The sequence below is a fragment of the Anopheles ziemanni genome, chromosome 2 (assembly GCF_943734765.1).
Source record: "Anopheles ziemanni chromosome 2, idAnoZiCoDA_A2_x.2, whole genome shotgun sequence".
In the NCBI taxonomy this organism is placed as follows: Eukaryota; Metazoa; Arthropoda; class Insecta; order Diptera; family Culicidae; genus Anopheles; species Anopheles ziemanni.
The window spans coordinates 26,123,009-26,146,781 of NC_080705.1; the positions used below are offsets into that span (position 1 = coordinate 26,123,009).

The following is a 23,773-nucleotide window of genomic DNA, read 5'->3' on the forward strand; positions in this document are numbered from 1 at the left end:
CTGTAAGTTCCGTGATCGATGCCTATCTGTCGATTCATAACTCTTTGGCAAATCAAAAAATTCAAGAAACTGACAATACAGCAATATCCAAATTGTCATTTCGAAATTCCAAAAAATCATATATCAATTCGAATGAATCTCGTTGAAAGATGTATAGGGAAGCCACGCAAGGATTTTGCCGCTTATTGTGTTATATTGCAAGAAAGAAATTGCACATTAATACCTTAGAAAACGGTTCGGTTCTAACGAATCAGATAACTGAATCAACTCATCAGGCAATTTCTCGATATCTACAGAGAAGCATTCGGGATAATATTTTACAGACAGGTCATTTAGAAATCCCGGAAAGCCAGAAAGGAAAAGACCAACTGGAATTGTTTTATTAGAAATAATTATTCTTCTCAGTGCACAACGTAGCAATAACGTAACAAACAAACGAATGGTAACTTGGAGGTGGCTTTTAGGTGTGTTGCAAAACCTTGGTGCGCCCAGTACTCGAGAGGCATCACATTTCCGTGATTATGTACAAACGCCACAAACATATGGCTGAGAGACAGAGATTTTCACACGAACCCCTTCGGTGAGTTCGCCTCAATCCAGGTGGCGTAGTGCGCGATCGAGGTGTAAACGCTCGGCATGTTGAGGGCGCCGCAGGTTTCCGCCCCGAACGACATGATGCCGATCTGGGCGTATCGGCCCTGGTCGCGTATGATCAGCGGGGCACCGCCGAACCCGTGGCAAGCGTCCCGCCCTTCGCCTCCCGCACACATCCATTCGCCTTCGATCGATTGGGGGGACTGCAGGGCACCGGTGGAGGCGTACGATCGGACACACTGGTCCCAGGACGTCAGCGGTACCTCGAGGCTTTGCAGTTCGGGCGACTTGGAGCCGCTGGTGGACAGCTTGCCCCAACCGATGATCTGTACCCGGCGGCCGACGGTCAGGTCCTGTTTGCGCGAGTGAATGCAGATCGGCTGTGCGGCGACTGTACAAAACGGGAAAAGAAAAACCAGTATCAATATCACACTAGATTCGTTCTGGTCTACATCAGAGGGTGCCTCAAACGGGACAAATGGACGGTGTTGACAAAATACACTTTCACGGTCAGTGAGTACGTGAATACATTATTTTTCCGTATCCCACGCGCGCTAATGAGCGCTCGCGATTCGTTGACCTTCCGCGGTGGGGGCGGTTCGCGGTCGTGGCCACTAGGGGCTACTACTTACCAGTGTAGTTGATCGGCGAACGGAGTATTAGCAGCGCGATGTCGTGATGGTACTGACCCTCGATGTAATCCGGATGGACGATGATCTGGCTGACGGCGTGGTTGATCGCTACCGGGGCGCAGAACCCGGTGCTTCCGCAGTCCGGATCGGTGCGCGTGTCGTAGTCGCCCACACGCACGGACGACCTGTCGAAGAAGGCACTCGATTAGCCGGATCACTAAACGGCCGAAAAACGCATTAAAGCATGGCGCAGCCGGAGGCTCCATTGTACGGCATGGAAAATTGCTTCCGTCGAACGGATGAATGAATGATGATACGCTCGGGGAACGTGTCATTATTCGGGGAGTGTGTATCAACCGAGGACCGATCTAGGGAAGGTTAATGGAACTGGGCGGCATTTGGCAAATGTTATGTCTAAATGTCCCCCCTGCGGCGGTGTCCATGTTTTCATGTAGATTATTGATTTGGATTGGCTTAATAAAAAACAGGTTCCATTGGAGTAGAAGTGAAAAGCAACTATTTTTAATCATGGAAGTGAAAATAGTAATAATGTCCTGTAGGTAGATGAAGCTTACACGTGATTAATTAATCTTTATTTAAGTCCAAAGTATATTGAACAAACACGTGGCTAGCTAAATTTAAAAAATGTAGATAGCAACACTTTTATATAACACTCTGCTTTTGAAGAAAAGCGTTCAACAAATTACCGTAGCATTTTATTTGTATTTTAGACATTGTCCAAAACGAAGGATAAACACAAAAAGTTTACCAAACAAATTCCATTTTTAATGTGAAAGCTTAAGTTGGAGAGTCAAATTCATCTTGAAAGTGTTTTCGTAATTGGTTTATTTAAAATGAACTTTGGGCATTAGAAAAATACTCAAAAATGATGCAGGCAACGAACAAGAACATTCAGTATTTTTGAGGCCGTAAGTCTTTGATGAACAGAGTACAAAGAGTATTCAAATTAAATCACTTTGACTAACTGTACTTTCATCGAGAAAATTCGGTAAAATGATGTGTAAAGCAAACAGAAAATCCTTTTAAAATGCAAATGCAGCAGGACAGAAATGCATCTGGGGAAAAACAAAGGAGAAGAAATTTGTGACAAAAAATATGTTCCGCCTATTTGCATTCTAGCGTTATTATGGACAGGATATAACCGTCATTGGTTTGCAAATTCGGTGCGTTGTTTGACGGTGAAAGCTGCACTTAAATTGAACGATTCAAACAAACAGATTAACTGGTAGAGACCGTCGGGGAAAACAAAATCACTAGAAATAACAATGTACCCACCAGGGAGGCAAAACCGCCGATTTAAAAACGGTACGTAAATTGTGCAACCGTAATTTGTTCTTGTTTTTGTTTTGTAGGAAACACTCTCAACTCAGGTCGTCGCCTACTCGGATACTTACAGTCGATGGCTGTCCGCTTTGGCGAGGGCACAGTGGGCCGACGTGAGGACAATCTGGCGCGCGATGATGGACCCGGAGCAGGGAAATATAAAAGTTCCCGTTTTGGTGTCTGTTGTAAATCCGTCCGAGGAGTGTGTTCGGATCAGGGAGGGGAGGAAAAAGGGAAAGTAATCGATTAACGAACGTTCAGTGGACGACTGCACTAACGATCGGGCCAGTGGATCTCTAGGTCAGATCTTGGCCACAGCGGCGTCCCATTGTCGCCGGTTCCACAATAATATGAATCCCATTGTTCCGCCCATTAACGCGCCATCGTCGTCGCCCTCGGCTAGACTGGACTAGAGACCCGACATCGTTTCATGGATGAAGTTCATCTAATTAGAATAAATGTGTGTCCCCATGCTCGCCAGCGGTTGGCGGCGGCCTTCAGCAAAGGTTGGCCGTCCGATACGTACTTTTGAATCCGATGCGTGCCACGAACGGATACGCGCCCAGCCCGTTGTAGAAGTCACCCTGCACGATACTCTTGCCACAGGCCGGCGGATTGCGCTGGTCGTTGAACGTCGGCGTGGTGACACGCGGGCAGCACACGTGCGGTTCGAACTCGTTGACGCCGCACGACAGCGAGAAGTCGCCCCGGTAGCACTGGCGGGAGATTTCCAGCAGCAGCTCCGGACACTCGGCCAGCGGGACACACTCGCTCCGGCCCTGGCAGCTGACCCGGTACATGGCTTTCGATTCCCGGTGAAGTGCGGCCGTCGTTATGCCCGGCGTTGGTGCAAGATCGGCGTACGTTGCCGAGCGACCCGAGACGGCGTTGTTGGGACCCGTTGGAGTTTCACTTTCCTCGATGGTGTGCGCTATGCGGAGAGAATAGGATGAATCGTAGAATTAAAGCTACAGTAACGTTCGATATTTTACGAGGCCAACTTGTCTTCGTTTCATTCCAAAAAAAATATAATTTTATCCCACTTATGTCCTTCAGTGTAAGGACGGCTTAGATGTATAATTTTTTGTTGCTTAATTATTATACTTTAATAAAGTGTTATACGCCAGTAAGATGCAGCGTGAACCCGGGCTCTCCGTAGATGAGTTCCATCTTCGGGTGATGCCACGATCGGGATCACAAAGGGATCGCCGTAGCTGACGGGGCCGAAGCGTTGGCCTCGCTCTCTGGCTACCTGACCTCCGGTGCGTTCGGACGTGTGTAGCGTAACGGGTTCCATAATTTTAATATGTTTTATTGTCTAAGAGTCTAAGTAGAAAATAAAGAGCTTTTAAACCCAAAAACATAAAAGTGGCGACGAGGATAGTAGTGGATTGAACCCCGGTTAAGCGTGTTTAGTGTTCGTGAACGGTTGATTATTTATTGAACTATTTATTTTTTTTTTAACGTGTGTCGTGAAAGTGTTAAAAAAAAAAAAAGACGATCGTCGCTGAACATGAACAACGCAGCAGAACAACACACGGACGAACAGCGCAGATCCTCCGGAATGTTCGCATCCGCATCGTCCGTGCTTCAGCCATCACCAAACGGCACGATGCCGCATACGCTCCCGGAGGCAACGCCCGAGCAGCATCATCACCCGGCGCCATCGCAAAATCCATCAGCGCCGCCATCGCTCCCACAGCTCGCGTCGGCGTCCCCAAGCAGCGATAACGGAGTAATATTGCAAATGATGCAATTGTTGCAGCAACAAATATCTCAGCAGCAACAATGGATGGCCAATATGCTACAACAAGTGCCAATGGCAAAGCAAGCGGATAGCCAACGTGAGCCGAATGATCCGGAGATAATTTTGAACGCACTCGCGGAGAGCATCACCGAATTCCATCACGACGCGGAGGCGGGTATCACTTTCGGAGCGTGGTACGACCGCTACGAAGACCTTTTCGATCGCGACGCTTGCCGTTTAAGCGATTCAGCAAAAGTGCGTCTTTTGGGGAGGAAGCTGGGCACCGCCGAACATAATCGCTTCACTAGTTTCATACTCCCTCGCGCTTCCCGCGACCTCACCTTCGCCGAGACCGTAACCACACTTAAGGGACTATTCGGCAGTAAGGAATCCCTTTTGAGCAAGCGTCATAGATGTTTCAATACATCAAAAGCTCGAGGGGAGGACTTACTCGGTTTCGCCTGTCGGGTCAACAAGGCATGTGTGGATGCTGAGCTATCGGCCATGACAGAGGAACAATTTAAGTGCCTTATGCTGGTGAGCGGCCTGAAGGATGAAGAAGACCGGGACATCCGTGTAAAGCTTCTGGCACGGATCGAGCAGCACCCGGAAATCACTCTGCAACAACTATCTGAAGAGTGCAACCGCATTGTAACGCTGAAGGAAGACAGCGCCAGGATCGAAGCGCCCGCACACGATCGCGTTCTTGCCGTGCAAAGTGGAAAACCAGCTAACCAACGTTTTCGGCGGCCTACAACGGAATCGGGACCCAAAACGGCGTGTTGGCTCTGCGGAGAGCTTCATTGGGTCCGCGACTGTCCTTTCCGTTCCAATAAGTGTGACGCCTGCCACAAGGTCGGTCATAAAACCGGATTCTGCAAGCCGAAACGTTTCCGACGCCATTCCGGAAAGCACCATGGGAAGCGGCGTACAGCAATCCGGGTGGTCACAGTCGATGTCCGTAGTGTCCAAAAACGGCGTCGCTTCGCAGCAGTCATCATCAATGGTGTCGGTTTCGAGATGCAGCTCGACACAGCGTCAGATATCACCGTCATCGACCGGACGGCCTGGACGCAGCTTGGTAGCCCTCATCTGGCTCCACCATCTGTCATCGCCCGATCTGCGTCCGGGGGCAACGTGCATCTTGACGGCGAGTTCTCATGCACAGTCAGCATGGGACACCGATCTACAGAGGCTACAATACGAGTAGCAAACGCCGGACTTCTTCTCCTGGGAACCGATCTCGTGGATGCCTTGGACTTATGGACGCTGCCAATGGACAAGTTTTGCCGCAGCCTGGCAGTGTCGGCGGTATCGTCCGGAAACTTTCACGAGCGGTTTCCAAAAGTCTTCAACGGCACAGGATTGTGCACTCGGGCAAATATACCAATAGTTCCAAATACTAATTGTGCTCCTGTTTTTAGGCCCAAACGACCGGTGGCGTACGCTCTTCAGGACACGGTCAATCGCGAGCTCGACCGACTAGAGCAGCTAAAAGTCATCACCCCGGTAACATCATCCGATTGGGCAGCCCCGGTAGTGGTGGTTCGAAAGGCAAACGGCCAAGTTCGCATTTGCGGGGATTACAGTACAGGGCTAAACTCAGCACTACAGCCCTACGAGTATCCTCTACCCCTGCCGGAGGACATTTTCGCACGGTTGGCAAACTGCACCATTTTCAGTAAGATCGACTTGTCAGATGCCTTCCTACAAGTGGAGATTGCGCCCCAATATCGCCCGATGCTGACCATCAACACGCATCGCGGCTTATATACCTATAATCGGTTGCCGCCAGGAATCAAAATCGCGCCAGCCGCTTTCCAGCAGCTAATGGACACCATGCTGGCTGGCTTAACAGGCGTTTCCGGTTATTTGGACGATATAATAATCGGCGCAGCAACTGTGCAGGAACATGATGCCGCCGTAACCAAGGTCCTGGAACGCATGCAAGAATATGGATTAACCGTACGTCAGGAAAAATGCGTTTTTCGTACACGGCAGATACAGTACCTGGGACACATCATCGACAAAGACGGCCTACGCCCTAGCCCAGAGAAAATCGAAGTCATCCGCCGTCTTCCGGAGCCTGCTAACATCACAGATGTCCGTGCCTTTCTAGGGGCCATTAACTACTATGGCAAGTTCGTTCCCAACATGAGGAAACTGCGCTATCCTTTGGACGAACTTTTAAAGGCAGACAAACCCTTTTGTTGGACAAGCCAGTGCAAACAAGCTTTTAAAAAATTCAAGGACGTATTGGCATCCAACTTGCTACTTGCTCATTACGACCCGAGACAGAAAATCGTGGTTTCCGCCGACGCTTCCTCGGTGGGTGTTGGTGCGACGCTAAGCCACGTATATAGCGACGGTTCAGTTCGGGTGGTGCAGCATGCAGCAAGAGCACTAACTAAGGCTGAGCAGGCCTACAGCCAAATCGATCGCGAAGCCTTGGCAATAATATTCGCAGTAAAAAAGTTCCACAAAATGATATTCGGCCGGCATTTCCATTTACAAACCGATCATCAGCCGCTACTTAGAATTTTCGGCTCAAAAACCGGCATTCCGGTCCACACAGCGAACCGGTTGCAACGATTCGCTCTCGCTTTACTGTCTTACGATTTCACCATTGAATACGTGCGTTCCGAAAAATTCGGAAACGCTGATCTACTATCGCGGCTCATAAATACTCACGACAAGCCCGATGAAGACTGCGTGATAGCAAGCATAGTTATGGAAAGAGAGATAAAAGAAACAGCAGTCAAAGCGTTAGAAACTATTCCACTAACATTTCACGACGTTGCAAAGGAAACAAAAACAGACCGTATTCTAAAAAAGACATACCAATACGTACAGACTGGATGGCCGAGTGGTTCGTATGAAGGTGAGATGTCACGACTTCATGCTAGGAAAGAGGCATTAACAACCGTAGACGGATGCCTCTTGTTTGGAGAAAGAGTGGTGATTCCGCGGAAGCTGCAGCAAAAATGCCTTCGTCAAATACATCGCGGACACCCTGGCATAGTGAGAATGAAAGCGTTAGCACGAAGCTACTTTTATTGGCCCTCCATGGACCGCGACATTGAGGAGTGGGTCAATACATGCCAGCCATGTCAACAGGAAGCCAAATCAGCTCCACGTTCCAATCCATCTCCCTGGCCAGAGTCTACTGCTCCGTGGCAACGTGCCCACGTTGATTACGCAGGGCCAGTGAACGGTGAGTACTTCCTGGTGGTGGTGGACTCGTACACAAAATGGCCAGAAATCATTCGGACGACAACCACAACGTCGACAGTTACTATTGATTTATTACGAAGCATTTTTGCTCGGTTTGGAGCCCCGACAACATTGGTTTCCGATAATGGAACGCAATTCAGCAGTATTGAGTTCCAAAACTTCTGCATGCAACAAGGAATAGAACACGTCAGAACGCCTCCTTATCACCCACAGTCCAACGGACAGGCCGAGAGGTTCGTGGACACTTTTAAGCGAGCGGTGAGGAAAATTTCAAGGGAAGGATGTCCTATGAAGGAAGCACTGGACACCTTCTTAGTAACGTATCGTTCCACGCCCAATTCGTGTCTACATTCAAGGACTCCGGGCGAAGTTATGTTTGGAAGGAAGCTGCGAACATCGTTGGAGTTACTGAAGCCTCCGCCCTCTCCGGTAAAAGTGCACCCATCTTCTGAAATTGCCAGACAATTCCGTCCCGCAGATCCAGTATATGTCAAAATGTATTCTGGTAACAACTGGAACTGGATCGCTGGAACAGTAGTGAATCGGCATGGTAGAGTTATGTATGAAGTGATCACGGAAGACAACAGAAACATTCGGCGGCATATCAATCAGATGCGGAAGCGCGCCCACAGCACTAGAGACGCGCCTATTGCAACAAAGTCACAACAGTTGCCTTTAGAGATTTTACTAGATGAATGGCACATACCACCATTACATGCTAAAGGTCCTACACCAACGGCTAATTCATCGTCAACGTCCGCATCATCGTCTTCGCAACAATGTGCGCTATCGTCACCGTCTGTCCAAGTTACTGCACCAGGTGTGTCATCGTTAGTTCCAGCGTCTGCATCATCGTCAGCGTCACCGACTGCATCTTCGTCAGTTCCCGTTCTTGCAACAGAACCTGCATCTTCTTCATCGCATCCCCACTTCAGCAGGATTCCTGGTAGACCCAGATTTGCCGGTCCAAAGCCGTTACCGGTACAGCAGCCACGACGCTCTTCTCGTAGGAGAAAAGTTCCTAGTAGGTTTGACTTGTACCGGACAAATTTAAAGGGGGGAGATGTTATACGCCAGTAAGATGCAGCGTGAACCCGGGCTCTCCGTAGATGAGTTCCATCTTCGGGTGATGCCACGATCGGGATCACAAAGGGATCGCCGTAGCTGACGGGGCCGAAGCGTTGGCCTCGCTCTCTGGCTACCTGACCTCCGGTGCGTTCGGACGTGTGTAGCGTAACGGGTTCCATAATTTTAATATGTTTTATTGTCTAAGAGTCTAAGTAGAAAATAAAGAGCTTTTAAACCCAAAAACATAAAATAAAGCTTAAATGTATGACTTGGGATTGGGACGGATCGGGAAATACGATTAATTTGCAAAAAGCCCAATTTTAATTTCAAATTACTTATCACGGGAAAAATGCTGCCTATGTACTACACCGTTTAAAAAATAATAAATAATCGTAACAACAAAAATGCAAAAATGACGTATGTTTTAGTTAGTTGGAATTATTGAAATTGAAACCATTTAAGCACTTCTGACCAGAAGCTTGTGAACGTTTTAGTTCATTCTGTGAAAGAACTAACATTTAAGAGAATTTTGTCATTCTTTTAAGGTTTTGACCTAAACATCGGTCGAAGCTGTGAGATAGAGGGCACGGAATATTATATCGCTCTTTAGAATGCGACCAGCAAGAGGCCAATATGGCAGTAGGAAAAATATTATCCCGTTTGGTGTTAGGAACAACCAGCTAATCGGTTTCGGCCACATTTAAACTACGACAAAATGATCCTTTGTGTTAGAATACGTTGTTAACTCCGGTAAACAGCTGCGGGCTGAATTTTATAGAGATGTTACTCATTGTCACTCAACACGGAAATAATAGAAACCATTTACATTACCATCGCCTGACCACGTGACGAGTCCCGAGAGTAATAAAAAAGTCACACCACATGATGGCACAAAACGATTGGATTTCATTTCTATTTTTCTGAATTATTCGTTCACTTTTAAAACCACAATCACGAAAATCCTTTAAATTCTAATCAAACTTTCACTCTTCACCGTTCTTCAAGACACCAATTCTACCATCCAACGCCTACTAGAAGCCTAGAAGTATTTGCATTCGTTCGGTCGCGCACCCAAATCCCAACTGGTTCATCTTTTTCTGCGCCAGGTGCGTGCGTGCGATTTTCCAACCCATTCGATCAGAGTACCCGCTCCGTCCCGTCTCTCAATCATACCCCGCCGATGTGGCGAATTTTCACTCTCATTTTCCAGCTCCAGCATTCAACGGTTCGTTGGCGTGTCGCGCATATTCGTTTGACTGTGTTGTTAACCCTTGGATGGGTAAATAGTTTTCCAATAGTTTGCAAAAAATAAAATTGCAGCTTGATAAAATTGCACAAAAAATATTCAAGCTTTTGGATGATTTTTTTTATTTTAATTTAATCTCTTGAGTATGTTAGCCTTATTTCTAATGTCACAAATGAACTGACAACATCAGTATGGCACTTGACTCATCGAAGGGTTAAGGCTTGTTACATTCAGCCGACCATATGTAATGGGCTTCAGTGGGTAGTAACGATTTGTAGATCAAGCATTAGGTTTGGCCGGTAGTGGCTCGTTTTATTTTTTATTCTGTACACTCCTCTTCGACCTCCCCCAACATGGCTGGTTCGACATCAATCACAACACATTTTCCGCAATGAATCAGGGCTTTTTTCCGTTAGTTAATTGTTGTATACCATCCCGCATCGAGGTGAGAGGCAGTCGGAGGTAGTGTATGGGGGTGTTAGAATGGGATAACATTTTTGCAAAAACGAAAGATGATCCATATTGATCGAACGCGTGAAGGTCGAACTACGGGAAGGTTGTAATTACTGGCGGAACGTTTATTTCATTGCAGAACCACAATTTAAAAGCAAATACAAACCAGTTTTCCGGTTGAAAACACATTTCAAAACGGTGCCCTCTGCATCAACGGGTATCTGGGACGCACGATAAGAGATCCAAAATCATTCGAAAACTCCATTCCTATCGGTCGAATCGTCGAATTGGCCCCATTGTACTAGAAATGTCTTGTTGATAAGCCGATAAAATTGCTTACTAACCACGGTCCTGCACTTTCACCTAAAATTGGAGTGCTAACTTGCGAATCGACCCGATCGCGCAAACCATACAAAATTGCAGCCCATGCCACACATTGGCCACACAGCGAGGAAAGGGACCTTATCTCTGTCGAGTGTTGCAAACCGTGAGCATGGGGCGTGTAATGGGCCACAAAATTGTCCCTTGTCACACAATTTGCAGCGTACAGTTGCAGTTGCACTGGTTGCCAGGTTTTGCCTCCTACTTCTTCTACTATTCCTCTCCTGCGACCATGGTCAAGTCAAATCCAACATCCGAACGATATGACGGTGGAACTACGTTCTACGGGGAGATGCTTTTATTATTAAACACTGCTGTCCATCACTTCCCGTTTTCATGCATAGAATGATGACGGGGTTTGGTTTGTGTGGTTTATCTTTCCCAACGGTGTTGTGTTGTTATCGGAAAATTATCTACATAATGCCAGTAGACAGAAATTACGTAACTGGGGCAGTTTAATGACATGATTGATAAAGCATATTACGTTTCATAGAAGACTCAGAACGATACTGGATTCCAAATTAAAAGTGAATCTATTTACCCCGCTCAATTTCGGACTTATCTTTAAAAGACAAATTAATAAAAAACCCTTCACGCTGTTGCTCGCTTCTATATAAGAGTGTGAAGATATATTTGGTTTTCTTTTTGTTGGAGTGTTTAAAAGTATGGATAGTATAAGATTTCGCATTGCTTCCTATTTCCCGCTGAAATCGTTGTTGTTACACGACACGAAAATAGGGGCATAAACACAAACACGAAACGAATCCCTTAACTTCCCTCCTGCAAGCTTATCAAAGTCAACGTTAAGATTATACAACATAGCCGTACGTACCAGTTTGTTTCGATTGATGGCCGTACTCTAGCAGTTTCCCTCTCGGAACGAATTATTTACCCTTGTTTTTATAGTATGTACAGTAATATTCGTTACGCGTTTTTTAAGTGGCATCCACATGTTCCTATATTAAAATTATTGATTTATTTATGTTCTGCGTGATGCTCGTCGTTTCATGCAGTTTTGTTTTTTTGTATGCAAGCTGTTGCAGCGGCTCAAGAGTTTGGCTTTAGAGGGTCATTGATAAGTATTTTTTCTTTTTAAATAGTAGTTACAATGTAAATCAACCCGCAGGACAAGTCGTCCCGCCATTGCTCGTCTGTAATAAAGCAGCGTTTTTTTCAAATTTTGTTTTCTTTTCGGCACCGCACGATCGGCCATCGAAATATAGATTATTTTACTCGCCCCTACCCTAATAATAATGTTGCGTATGTCCCTACTAATTGCTTCAGCTTGCAGCTGCTACAGCTTTTCTTTATGTATTCTAAACACAAAACAAACATTTACGATTTTAAACATTTGAACGGTGATTTAACGCAAACATAAAACCAACCCGTGTTGTGGGACACAAACGATACCATATTCTGGTTTTGTAAACATTGTGAACATCAATTACCGTTTGGTTGCTGAAATCAATTACTGACGTGGAGATTCTTACACCCTTAGTCGCGTGGATCGTTGGATCGTGTTTTTTTTCTTGCCTTAGCTTGTGTATCTAAAGATATTCCCGAACAAAGTGCTCTATAAAGAAGTTTCTCAAAACGAAACCACAAATATTTAAAACACGCCAACGCGACACACAACACTGCTAACTAATCTACCTGTTTGTGTGTGGGTTTGCATGTGGCGGGTACTAAAACGTATAAACGACAAGTATTTAAAATCAACACTAAATTGGTCTAAAATACACGGACACGTAATTGAAATCAAAACACTTAAAATACACACCGCGCAGAAAACGCGCAGCGCCATCGGGGGTGCACATAATTGTCTTCAAATATGAATCCTTTTTTCTGCGTTATTAATTTGCTCATTTTCTACTATTGCGCTACCCGTCGGCAAGACGCTTTACGTTATGAGGCTATCAAAAAATACAAACAAATAAACAGGAATGGTCAGCCTTACCGGCGATATACAAATTAAAATCGGAAAACGTCCGCGAGGGAGGAGAAAAAGATCAAAGAACATTGCCTACGGCGAGACGTTGACGGTCATTTGTAGCATAAATTTTTCTGTGACTATCGAGAATCTCCTCTCCTTCTCTGGGTTCTCTTATTGGTCATCGCCGGGTCAACCGGATTTTTGTGCCAGCTTCACCTTCTGCATGGCCTCATACACCTCAATCTCCTTCTTCTCCTTCTTCTTGTTCCGCTGTTCAAATTCCAGTCTATGGCGGATGATCCGTTCGACGATATCTTCCGTCGTTATCGAGTTGCCTGCGAAAATTGAAAAAAAAAAACACGTAAAATGATGGTTTGCGTTTGTCCTTTCCAGTTTAGTATCTTCGGAAAACCGGATCTTACCGGAATCGATCAACTGGAATTTGCCCATCTGCTTCGGTATCGCATACGGGTCTATATTTCCCACGTCACAAGCTATGTGAGTTTGGCCGTGGCACACCAGGCCGACGTTGAAGTGCTCCATCATGTCGGCCGTCACTGAGTAGGGCGCTCCGATGACCACCTCGTTCACGTACTTGCACGCCAGCACACTCAATACGCGCTCGTGCAGATTCATAATGGGATAATTGCCTCCCTTGTACTGGTTCACCACCGGATCGGTGTGCAGGCCCACGATCAGATAGTCGCCGTGACTCTTCGCCTTCTCCAGGAAATCCAGATGGCCCACGTGGAACAGATCGAACGCGCCGGCTACGTATACAATCTTATCCGTCGGCTTCGGTGGTTTGCCGTCGCTGAATTGGATGATCTTCTGCGTAGTCGGCAGGAACTGTGAGCATCCGGTCCAAGGGCTGCGGGCCGTGTGGTCCTGGCCGAGCTGCGACGAGCCTGAGATTTCGAATTTTTCTTTGTATTTTTTAATTAATTCTTCGAGCGTGGCTGCTACGTACGAGAGAAGGCAAATGAAGGATAGGTAGTGTAATAAAGCATGCATGCGAGGGTTAGAGCGTTCGGTTCAGGGTGTGGGACAAGAGAGGAGAGGAATTGGAATACTTTAATACAACGAGACACGACGCAACAACAATATCTGGCTTAAAAAAGGGGCAGATTTACAGTAAGATTAGAACTACTGCGCGTAAAAATCAATCAAAACAAAACAAAAATTGTCACGACAAAATTAAGACTAAGAGTTAGAGAAGCAGACTAAGAATTAGAAGATACAGAAGAACGGAAGAAGAACAGCACACACGAAACGGACGAAACGCTCGGGCGCGAGATGAATATTTACCATCTTTCCCAACCTCATACTCCTTATCACCTTGCTGTAGATGATTCTTGGTGAGGAGCAGCATGCGCCCCACCAAATCAGTCGTTGAAACGCCGGCCGTGCGGGACACTTCCCTAAAAAAACCAAAACGAAAAAAATAAGAATATGCTTCAAGGGTGAAGACAGATGATGCCATTGATATGTTCTTACTTGTAGCGCTGCGCCTTTTTGACCAGGTGATACGTATCGACTCCATCAGCAGTAAGGGTTATATCATCTGGAAGTAAACAAAAAGTGAATTGAAATAATAGGTCGCAAAATTAGCAAATAAACTTTTTTATGCCTTTTATGGTTTTAGAATTGATTTTAGAGTACCTTAAGCGTTAATGAAAAGTTTTCTTTTGTAACAATTGCAAATGTTTGTAACAATTGCAAATTTAATTAAAATAGTCCAACTCCCCTGTACGAGAGGACTGACTATCCACGTACAATAGGGAAACAAGTCTCGTAAGCCCTTAACGGGCAGGCATGACCAAGAGGTCGTTACGCGAAGAAGAAGGAAAAGAAGAAGAAGCCCAACTGAAAATAATTACGATTCATCTGAATTTTAGTTTTCTCTTAGAAGGACTGTTTGACTTTCCCGTACTCAGTTGTACGCATTATATGCTCTGTTGTGTATATTTTATTTTATTGCAGAGAAGCAATTCTTTTTTGAACAATTCTAGCTTCTCGAACAAACATCGCAACAACATCTTAAAAGTGATATATTTGAAATACTTCCTATTGCTATTGAAATGAGCAAAAACTACAATGGTACAATATAAGACGCATCATATCAATCAACTGAACTGAAATAATTTACCCATCGGTTACCCCGTTGCCAATCAATTAATACAATTGCGCGCAACTAACAACACCTCTCTCGCTCCCTCTATCAAATCTAGACTTCATTATAGTAAACATTTCCCGGTGATTAAAGGTCAATGCTTCTTTTGCGGAATACGCCTTTGAACACGGTTTATTTTACTTGTCAATGAACGTAGACGCGAGATCGCGGAGCCCTTTCTTTAAAAAGCGGAGCCCGCGGGACGAACCCGGATCTGTCTGAAACAAGGTCTCGGGGAACCATATGTGCGTCGCAGTTGATACCGGACACCAGAAACAACATCACACCACCTGATCATAGAGGATGATATGGGCGTTAGATTCGCGTGCATTGGTGGCGCCGTGCAAAGTCGTAGCGATATGCCGATGGAACACAAGGCCTTGTCTATGATGTCTACACACGAATGGTGGACCTTTTTCCCTCCGTAGTATGATCATTTTGCCGGTTAATTCGCTTCAGAAGCCGGTGCATACTTACCGCCGTGAACGCAAAAGTCGCATCCATTTTTATCCAACGTCTCGAGCGTGGTAACGTAGGGCGCATCTTCGACCACTTCGTCCACCCATTTGATACCGCGTACCATTTTGTATCTGCAATGATATCATAACAATACAACATTAGAAACTCAATGCGACAACATGGCAATGTCGTCCTATTCCAGTATCTTCTGTAGAACACACGTCACTAGTGACAAATCGTATTTACATTTCCATATCGATCCCCCAAGATAAATTTTACGAGAATGGAAAATACTAGTACATGAACTAGATCGAGTGTCTTGAAAGATCGATAAACGTAGTAGCCCTGGTTTGCTTCAATTATGGAATGAACCAAAAGCGTGGATCACACGCCTACTACGGCTGTCAATGACTTGGTGGAATGTCATCAACAGTGGTATATCCCCGTCATTTAACCTGATCAAACTCCGTGTAAGCTGTCACATGCTGGAGACACGTTGTCGACCGCTTGCCCACCCGAGTTCCCGTTATCAGCCTTAGGACAGGTGACGAAGCATCTAGTCTTCGCGAGCCGGCGTCGGTTGGGAAGTGCGCGCATTATCGCTAGTGCTGATGTTCCTGCGTGGCGCGGCAAAGCACAGGCAACCGAAACCACGCCACCCCGACGCTTGATAACCCCAACGTTTGCTGTTTGCAGGGCGAGCTCGGCGTGTGTTCGTTTCTGATAAGTGTTGGTCATTTGGTGTAAGCGGACGCGCTCAACAACACTGCACCAAGTACTGCCGGCAAAAGTACAATCGCCCACTGGAACTGAGACGGAAATGAAATACTTTTGGCGTGTGTGTGAGTGCGTGAAACAATGTCCCTTCTTCATTGCGCCAACTGACCAATGATTCTCTCTTTCGTTCAAGCAACTCCTCTATCGCTTTGCGGAACCACACGAGGGGGTTGGGTTAGCGAAGGTTAGCAAGCAATCGGAAACTTCGGACTCTTCGAGGGAGGACGCGGTGGTGCCACCGGAGAAGGTAGGACGTCGGTCTGTCCGTCCGTCGTTCGATTGCAATCCAAAGTTCGCCCCGCCGGCGGTATTTCAATGAACTCGAGGATCTCGAGGCAATTCAGAGTCCAACTGGCGAGCGAAATGTTCCACATTTCGCTGCCCCTTCCGACCTCCGACCGATGATGATGTTGTTGGTGATATATGCGGTCTTGATTGATTCGGCATATCGTGATACCGCTGCGCTACCCCATTATGATTGTGGGACAGTATTGCAAACGTGGACTGGAGGTGCAATTCGAATGTTCTACTCATCTTGGCAATATTGTTCTTACTTGCCATTCGAGAATTTCGAAATGACCCGATTTCCAACCCCGCTGCCATCAGAGTTCAGGGGTTTCGTATTTCTTATCTTTGACGCCACTAGCAGTTGCACGACATCGATGACCGGGATGATGAGAGCTCCCAGGGACAGGGAGGATTTAAATTGAGCAACTTCCGAAATCGGAGAATCGGGTAGCGTGTTTTAGGGTCGTTATCAAAGGCCTAATCTGAAGTTACGTCAGAAGGTCACCCACAATAAAAGGGACTTGCCGGTATGAGCGCAGATGTGTGTGTTTGTTTGATTGTTTCACTTTCAACCGTGTTCTATCGGACGCCTGATAACCAGAAATCTCCCCGGGGGCAAGCATGACCTAGGGATTCGCGTAGCTTCGATCCATATACAACAGAGTGGCGTGACATTTGCGTAATCGAACGAGTGGATTAGATAAAGCCGGTTCGAGCTGAACCCGATGGACGTTTTTTACGTATACAGGAACAATCGGGAATAACACAAAATAGTTGTGTCTAAGGCCACGCATTCATTATTGGTCGAACATACGAACATAATCCCACAATGTGTAACTGAAAAATAAATAGCTCTGTACCGTTCTTCTTGCGTGAACACCGGTGGACCCTTGTTTTTCGTAATGTCCTCATCGTTGTGGATGCCAACTATCAGCTTGTGTCCGAGGGCCTTGGCCTGACGCAGGGAGTTCGCGTGTCCAAAGTGGACCATATCGTAGCTGTGAATGAAACGGGAAAGAAAAATAATATGCAATGAGTAAATGGAAAATCCCAACCAATTTGTACAATGACGGATAGAGTTTGAGTCGGTGGGTTCATCTGGCGGAAAGTGCAACGCCGCGTGGGTTCTTAATGGATATTTTTATTGGAAACACGTGTTCAGACGTCCAGCTGTAAGTGTCTTCTCTCTGTTCAACTAGTCACAACCCTGACTGGAATAGACCGAAGGTAAGTGAAGCCTTATAACTTCAAAACAGCGTTCGTTTAAAAATAGCAAAGCGTGATTCCGGGAAATATTCATGTTATGACGACAAAGAAATTATGACCACCTATACGCGAAGGTAATTACTACGGAGTCCTTCAAACGCGCCGAACATAATAAACTTCTGTAGGCAATGTCATAATTATGAGGTAACGATGTTAAAACATCCTGCGTCGTCACTGTGTATATTGCATTGTTCTTGGTTGATTATAATTGCTATCATGGGCGGAATATCCTCGACTGTAGAGAACTCCATTGACATTTTCAAGAGACATTCCATGTTGCATCGTAAAGCGTCCTTGCTCTCCATTTAAACGGCAGACGGAACTCATTAGCAATGGCGCGACGGGGTTATGACCATTGCTAACAGTAAATTCACTACGGAAAGCTGAAAAGTTTGATACCTATTCGGGAAAGACCTGAATGGCGGTTGGCTTAACAATTTCATTAAATCCTTTTTACAAACTTATCTGACCCCTTTCGTTCGATCAATGAACTGTACGATACTTTGCAGACGATCTCAATTGGTTGTAAACTGTACTAAGACATTAATTGCTTGGACGTCTTATCTCATTGATGTCGAATCCTAGTCTACAAAGAAACAGTTATCAGAAATATCTCGAAACAAAAAAAAAAATCCGGAAATGAATGGTAGACTATGTAGACGTCTCGGTTGAACTTCCGTCGTAGAATATGACGAATTACCATAACCGCCAACCACCGGTACCGGTTTATCTTATCTGTGCTAATTGGCAACCATACCGATTGATAGTCATTAGGAGGAGTGTCATTACGAAACGCGCACGCTTGCAAAACCAATGGCGATTGCGGATGAGTAATTGACTAGCGTATATTGCGTGTCACCGTTTTAGACTGGAAAAAAAAACTAGATTTACAGTATTTGGAATTTTTAATGAAACATCTCCTCGACTCACGATTCGCATGTAAGAAACTATGATAAGCCGAACGATACTGCCCTTGGACTACATGTTTGTTTCCAGGACTAAGTGCAAATTCGATTCTTTGTGTATGTTTACCAGAGCGTATGCATTGAGTGAATCAAAATACAAAGCAAAAACATACAAAACCTTTGAGCAGTAAACTGATTGAACAGAACCCTACTTGACCATGTGAGGAGGATCGAAGAAAAAAACACCGGTTTCCGACCATTTTCGTCTGCCCAGTTTTGAAAAGTTCGGTGCAAAAAAAAAGTGCAGTGCGGTAAAACGTCTTACTGCTCACCCGCGTGTGCGTACCCGGAAAGAGTAATGCCAGGCCGTGGCATCCAATGGCGCGGATAGAACCATCAACCTGCGACCTTGACCTAGAGAGTTGGGGCAACAACGGCTTTATACCGGTTGGTGGTTCCCGGACTGGACGACCGGACCTCCGGGTTTTATTATCCACATGCAACTCAACCCGGCATCATCTGCTTCCCTTGCATGGCCACGCGTTTGCTGGCTGGCCCTTTTTGTGCTACTTGAACCAATATCAAGGGCAAGGTAAACAACGTGGCAAGATGCGGTGAAGCAACGCGGATGACGCTGCCGGTCTCTGTTTGCGAATCACCTTAACCGTGCGTGTACACAACTGCTTTCATTGCAGAGCGTTCCGAATTTGGCGGTTTGGGATAGACTCGCTCTGAAACCTGTTTTCCCTTCCAAGCAGTCCAACCACAACCACTTCCGTGGTATTCTCTTCCACGTTTGGTTGCGCGGATTGTAATGCTTCCAAAACTTGGACACATTCATCATCTCAGCAGGGTCGATGGTGAAACCCGGTCCATCGAATGGTCCGGTTGAAAGGATCGGGATATGAAGAAGAACGGGAACAGAAAAGAAAATCAACTGATGAAAAATGTCCGTAAGTCCAAGTACATCTTCTCGGGGTCAGGGTGGTATCGGACACAAGTGCTTCTAGCATTTACTGTACTCTTTGGTACGTCTCTTTCGCTCCTTCGCTGGCAGCATCCTGACATCATCCGATCCGGTGCCGGGTCCTGCGCACTCTTCGCTGGACAGGACACCCCGCACTCGGTGCAACAGCTTGCGCGCGCGTTTGCGGTACGTCCCGCGCGTCATAGGAGCCGCTCGATGCTGATAGGTGTACGGTTGAATCATACGATCCGCGTGCTATGTTTTGGTTTGTACACTTCCCAGGGCAGACCTGGGGATTGAATACACCTGACGCATTGTACGTGCACACAAACACACCCAAGGTGGGTCAAGTTTGACGTCCGACCAGTGACCAAAATGTTTTCCGTCCGTCCGACCAACCCCCCCTTGCGCTTGGCTGCATTAATGCGCATGCTTGCGGTTGACGCCGGTACACGCGAAAGGTTCCATCGACGACCGGGTGGGGGACGTGGTGGAGTGTGACGAACAGCAGGGCGCGGACAAGCTTATGGTTCATTCACCTAGAGGCATGTTGCCTGCTTTGCTGTGAACGAGGTGGCCCATCCCTAAACGTATGAGAAATGCATGTACGTTGATTAATATCGTCGGTAGGAGACACTACAATGGTTGGAGCAGCACCATTAGTGTTCCACGGACCCACCATCGGTTTAACGGATCGATGCATTTTCCAGCGGACCGGAAGTATCGATCAGTGATGGACGTCTATGTTTACTTGATGAAGGGATTAGTGATCAATATAATTTTGTCTGAACAATATCGCGCAAAGGGAATATCGTTTGTTGAGGAACGATGCCAAATGGCTACAACATTGTAAAAAGTTGCCAAGAGTATTCAGCATTCGTAAAATAGCTCAACCATTACAAACATTGTGGCAAATATAGCCCAACAAAGACATTCCTGTGCAACTATTTCCCGAAGGTGGCAACAAAGTTTCCCTGTGCAAGGGTAAGGAAGGTACGTAGGAGAGACACAAGAAAGCTCTAGGTGGTGTACGGTGCACGAAAAACTGTATCACCGAGGAGCCACACGTAAGCGAACGAACGCGTATAACGAATTTTTTGGCCCGAGCTTTTTGCGGCAATCGCTGTATACCATATTTATAACAGTTGGTCTGTTTTTTTTACCCGTACATGGAAGGGGAAGAATGCCCAAAAAATTCGCTCGACTTTTTCTGTGCGCTAGCGAACGTTCGCTCGAATTCTGAGCACCGAACGTGAACCGAAGGAAGGAAAGAGAAAAATATCATTAGAGCGAGAGGCATTGCTGACACACGGTAAGCTCCAGCCGCTCGAAAAAACGTTCGTTCGGTGTAAAAAGCTTCACGTGTGGCTCCTCGGTCAAACGTTTAGTTTCGTGTTCGCTAATAGCAACACAATTCTCATGGTAATGCGAAACGTAAAAATCGCACTAGAACCGGAACAATCTACTCTGGAACCCCTTCCACTGCAGCTCCTTGCGAGTCAATGGAGGGAGATTTTTTCAAGGTGAAAAACAGTAAATTCTACAAACGAGTGTTTTGCACAGATTACTCATCAGTTAGTTTGGTGATTTTGGTCACACGGGGGAGATTAAATGAAATTAAATGTACATACATCTTTGCACCATTTGTTGTCTTATTCTTTTAAATTTACGCTCATCGTAAAGGCCATTCATTAGCCGTGTCTGCACAAACAAATTCTATTCCTACCAACACCACCGGACGTTCATGTCCAATTTATGAGAAATGATTCTATTTTCGGAACGCAGTCCGCACGGTCAGTCAAGTACACTGGTCCTAAGGTCAACGGGGAAACGCCAAGCTTAGAACAAGGTAGCCAGGGAAAATTGTTTTCCGAACTGTACAACACCCATCACAGTACTCATTGCGTCAGCCAGCGAATGGTACGATGGTACGATGTACGTGAAAAACTGTGCTTTTCCGCACCAAACTGATAATGAATCTACACTTACCACCCATCGCACCATACACGGATTTCTTGGGCCGAGTTTTCGTGACCGTTTTGATGAATGGTTGCCATTATTTCTGTTAAACACTTTTTCGCGGGCTAAACGAAAGACGGCACTGAACTTTTAATGTCGACCGGACAACTCTTCTCCAATTCACACACTTCCAGTGCTAACCGATTGCCGCAGACGAATGAGGCTGGCCCGCCGTCGGAACGGTTCTTTTATAAATAATCACTCCGAAGTGATAACAGTTTGCGGCGCTGCTACTTGCGACTGGGACTTGGTTGTATTTTTCCTTTCCTATTTAGGCTGGAAGAGTGATTAGGAAATCTCTTCTAGAGCCGGCACACTACTGATCTCCCGAGACTCCGTGATTTCCGTATGAAATCAGCAATCGCAATGGGCACGGCAATGGCTGCTTCCAGTCGTTTTTCGCTAAGTTAAAAATACTTTCACGATAAACCGTAGTCTCTGCTAATTTTGTAACGATGCAGTACGTTCAGCGTCTCGAAGAAAACTGCCTTTCGTTTCGACTGTTTTCTCGGCCAAATGTTGCTTTGATGACAGCTGAGCTGATGGAGCTTGAAACCAAATTTGATATGATATAAGAGGTCTGCTCATAGCTTCGTCGTGGTAGCCATATTGAATTGGATGTTTTGACAACAGCAACAGATAAATAGAAAATTATACGTTGTCGCTGCTACAGGCGAAAATAAATCGCACAAACATGATATTTTGCTTATTTTTATAAGGACGGATCTGCACTTGATAGTTTTCTCCAGTATCTAATATCCAAAAGTTTCTAGGAGTATGAAATTGATATTTTTACCCTTATTAGACAAGGAATATATCTATCATATTTTTCCATCCTTTTACTGTCAAAGTAGGCTCTGGCATGGCGTTTGACATATAAATGATGACCGCTCGTGTAATAACGCAAAGTTCCACAAAATGGGTTTTGCAGTTATTTGATCATTTTGTAACGTCCGTCACTAGCTGTAGACTCTTGGCATTAGGCACCTTGATATTGTGCGGATACCGGATACACCTTTGTAAACCTACCTGATAGAATTAAGAACCTTGAACTACTTGAAGTAGAACTGTCAGAATAAAGCACGAGGCTCACTCTCTTTCGGAGCCGACCGTCGAACTGAGTAGACGTGTCGTTTTTGTATCTTCGGTCCTTGTGTATCATTCCGAAATGGATTAACTTTAGTTGTTCTATCCTTCCTGACTATGGTGTGGTGCAAGACCTTCGGCAGACTCTACAAGACTCTACAACTTCAGAAGTGGGATTGCCCAGAAAATCGCCTTCCAGCGCTTAACCGTGTCGTTCGTGCTCCGAAAACCGCGTGGTTTTAGAAGATCGTTCCTGCCACCCCTCGGACCACGGACTTTCGCTTACGACCTGCGAACAGGTTAAGTTGCCATCACGTGTGAAGATAGTGCGTAGCCCGACTTCCGGATGCCCAACGACCTGCTGTCTACCAACGATGTTCGTCCTCAGCTATTTGTCGTGACGCGATCGTCTTCATTGGTCCGGAATGTTCTTCAGTGTTGCGTCGTTCTGACTTCGCTTCTGCACTTCTGTTCTTCGGCTTCTGAGAAATACAGAACGAGCGCAAGCTGTGGAGAGCTACGGTCCCGATGACGAGAGTAGCATCGACATCGTGTTGGAGATCAACGGATTGGGAGGTCTGCTGCTCCGGAGGAGGCATAGACATCGAAAATTGAGGTCAATTTAGTAAAGTCAGGATTGGCCGAGCTGTAACGTCCGTCACTAGCTGTAGACTCTTGGCATTAGGCACCTTGATATTGTGCGGATACCGGATACACCTTTGTAAACCTACCTGATAGAATTAAGAACCTTGAACTACTTGAAGTAGAACTGTCAGAATAAAGCACGAGGCTCACTCTCTTTCGGAGCCGACCGTCGAACTGAGTAGACGTGTCGTTTTTGTATCTTCGGTCCTTGTGTATCATTCCGAAATGGATTAACTTTAGTTGTTCTATCCTTCCTGACTATGGTGTGGTGCAAGACCTTCGGCAGACTCTACAAGACTCTACAATTTTCATGTTTGAATTTAGCGTATTGTTCATCCTAGAGTGACGAACAAAATCCGTTGCAAACAACAAAGCAAAAAGTAAACAAACCGCCTCTTTGACATATAAATGCCAGTCGAAAGAAAATCGGAACCGGTCATGCCTGATTCCGATTTTGAGGAAGGAATGTATCTGTCAAGAGCGTTTGGCAGATAACTTCTGGAAAAATATGACAGATACATTCCTTGTCTAATAAGGGTATTTATCGTAGTTTCAA

At 45.9% G+C, this 23,773-nt stretch overlaps 3 protein-coding genes across 6 annotated transcripts; 1 reads left to right on the plus strand and 2 right to left on the minus strand.

Moving 5' to 3' along the window:
• Window positions 1-563: 563 nt before the first annotated feature.
• LOC131293292 (venom protease) lies at window positions 564-3,867 on the minus strand. The gene is made up of 5 exons (XM_058321373.1): window positions 3,828-3,867; window positions 3,097-3,501; window positions 2,642-2,750; window positions 1,227-1,411; window positions 564-985 (listed from the first exon to the last, which is right to left on the minus strand). Exons 1-5 carry the CDS (start codon window positions 3,865-3,867, stop codon window positions 564-566), a joined length of 1,161 nt encoding a protein of 386 aa, XP_058177356.1.
• A 216-nt stretch (window positions 3,868-4,083) lies between these two features.
• LOC131293293 (uncharacterized protein K02A2.6-like) lies at window positions 4,084-8,605 on the plus strand. The gene is made up of 4 exons (XM_058321374.1): window positions 4,084-5,684; window positions 5,742-6,458; window positions 7,908-8,371; window positions 8,487-8,605. The coding sequence occupies exons 1-4, from the start codon at window positions 4,084-4,086 to the stop codon at window positions 8,603-8,605; spliced, it is 2,901 nt and encodes a 966-aa protein (XP_058177357.1).
• Window positions 8,606-12,206: 3,601 nt separating this feature from the next.
• LOC131285102 (ethanolamine-phosphate cytidylyltransferase) lies at window positions 12,207-21,890 on the minus strand. 4 transcript variants are annotated; one of them, XM_058313976.1, is made up of 7 exons: window positions 21,457-21,890; window positions 17,190-17,327; window positions 15,283-15,395; window positions 14,130-14,196; window positions 13,944-14,053; window positions 13,055-13,522; window positions 12,207-12,967 (listed from the first exon to the last, which is right to left on the minus strand). In XM_058313976.1, the coding sequence occupies exons 1-7, from the start codon at window positions 21,522-21,524 to the stop codon at window positions 12,822-12,824; spliced, it is 1,110 nt and encodes a 369-aa protein (XP_058169959.1). In that variant the 5' UTR covers window positions 21,525-21,890; the 3' UTR covers window positions 12,207-12,821. The 4 variants fall into 4 exon arrangements, with proteins under 4 accessions (XP_058169959.1, XP_058169967.1, XP_058169952.1 ...); XM_058313984.1 differs by having other exon boundaries at window positions 13,055-13,512; window positions 13,943-14,053; XM_058313969.1 differs by having other exon boundaries at window positions 13,055-13,540; window positions 13,941-14,053.
• Between the last annotated feature and the right edge of the window lie 1,883 nt (window positions 21,891-23,773).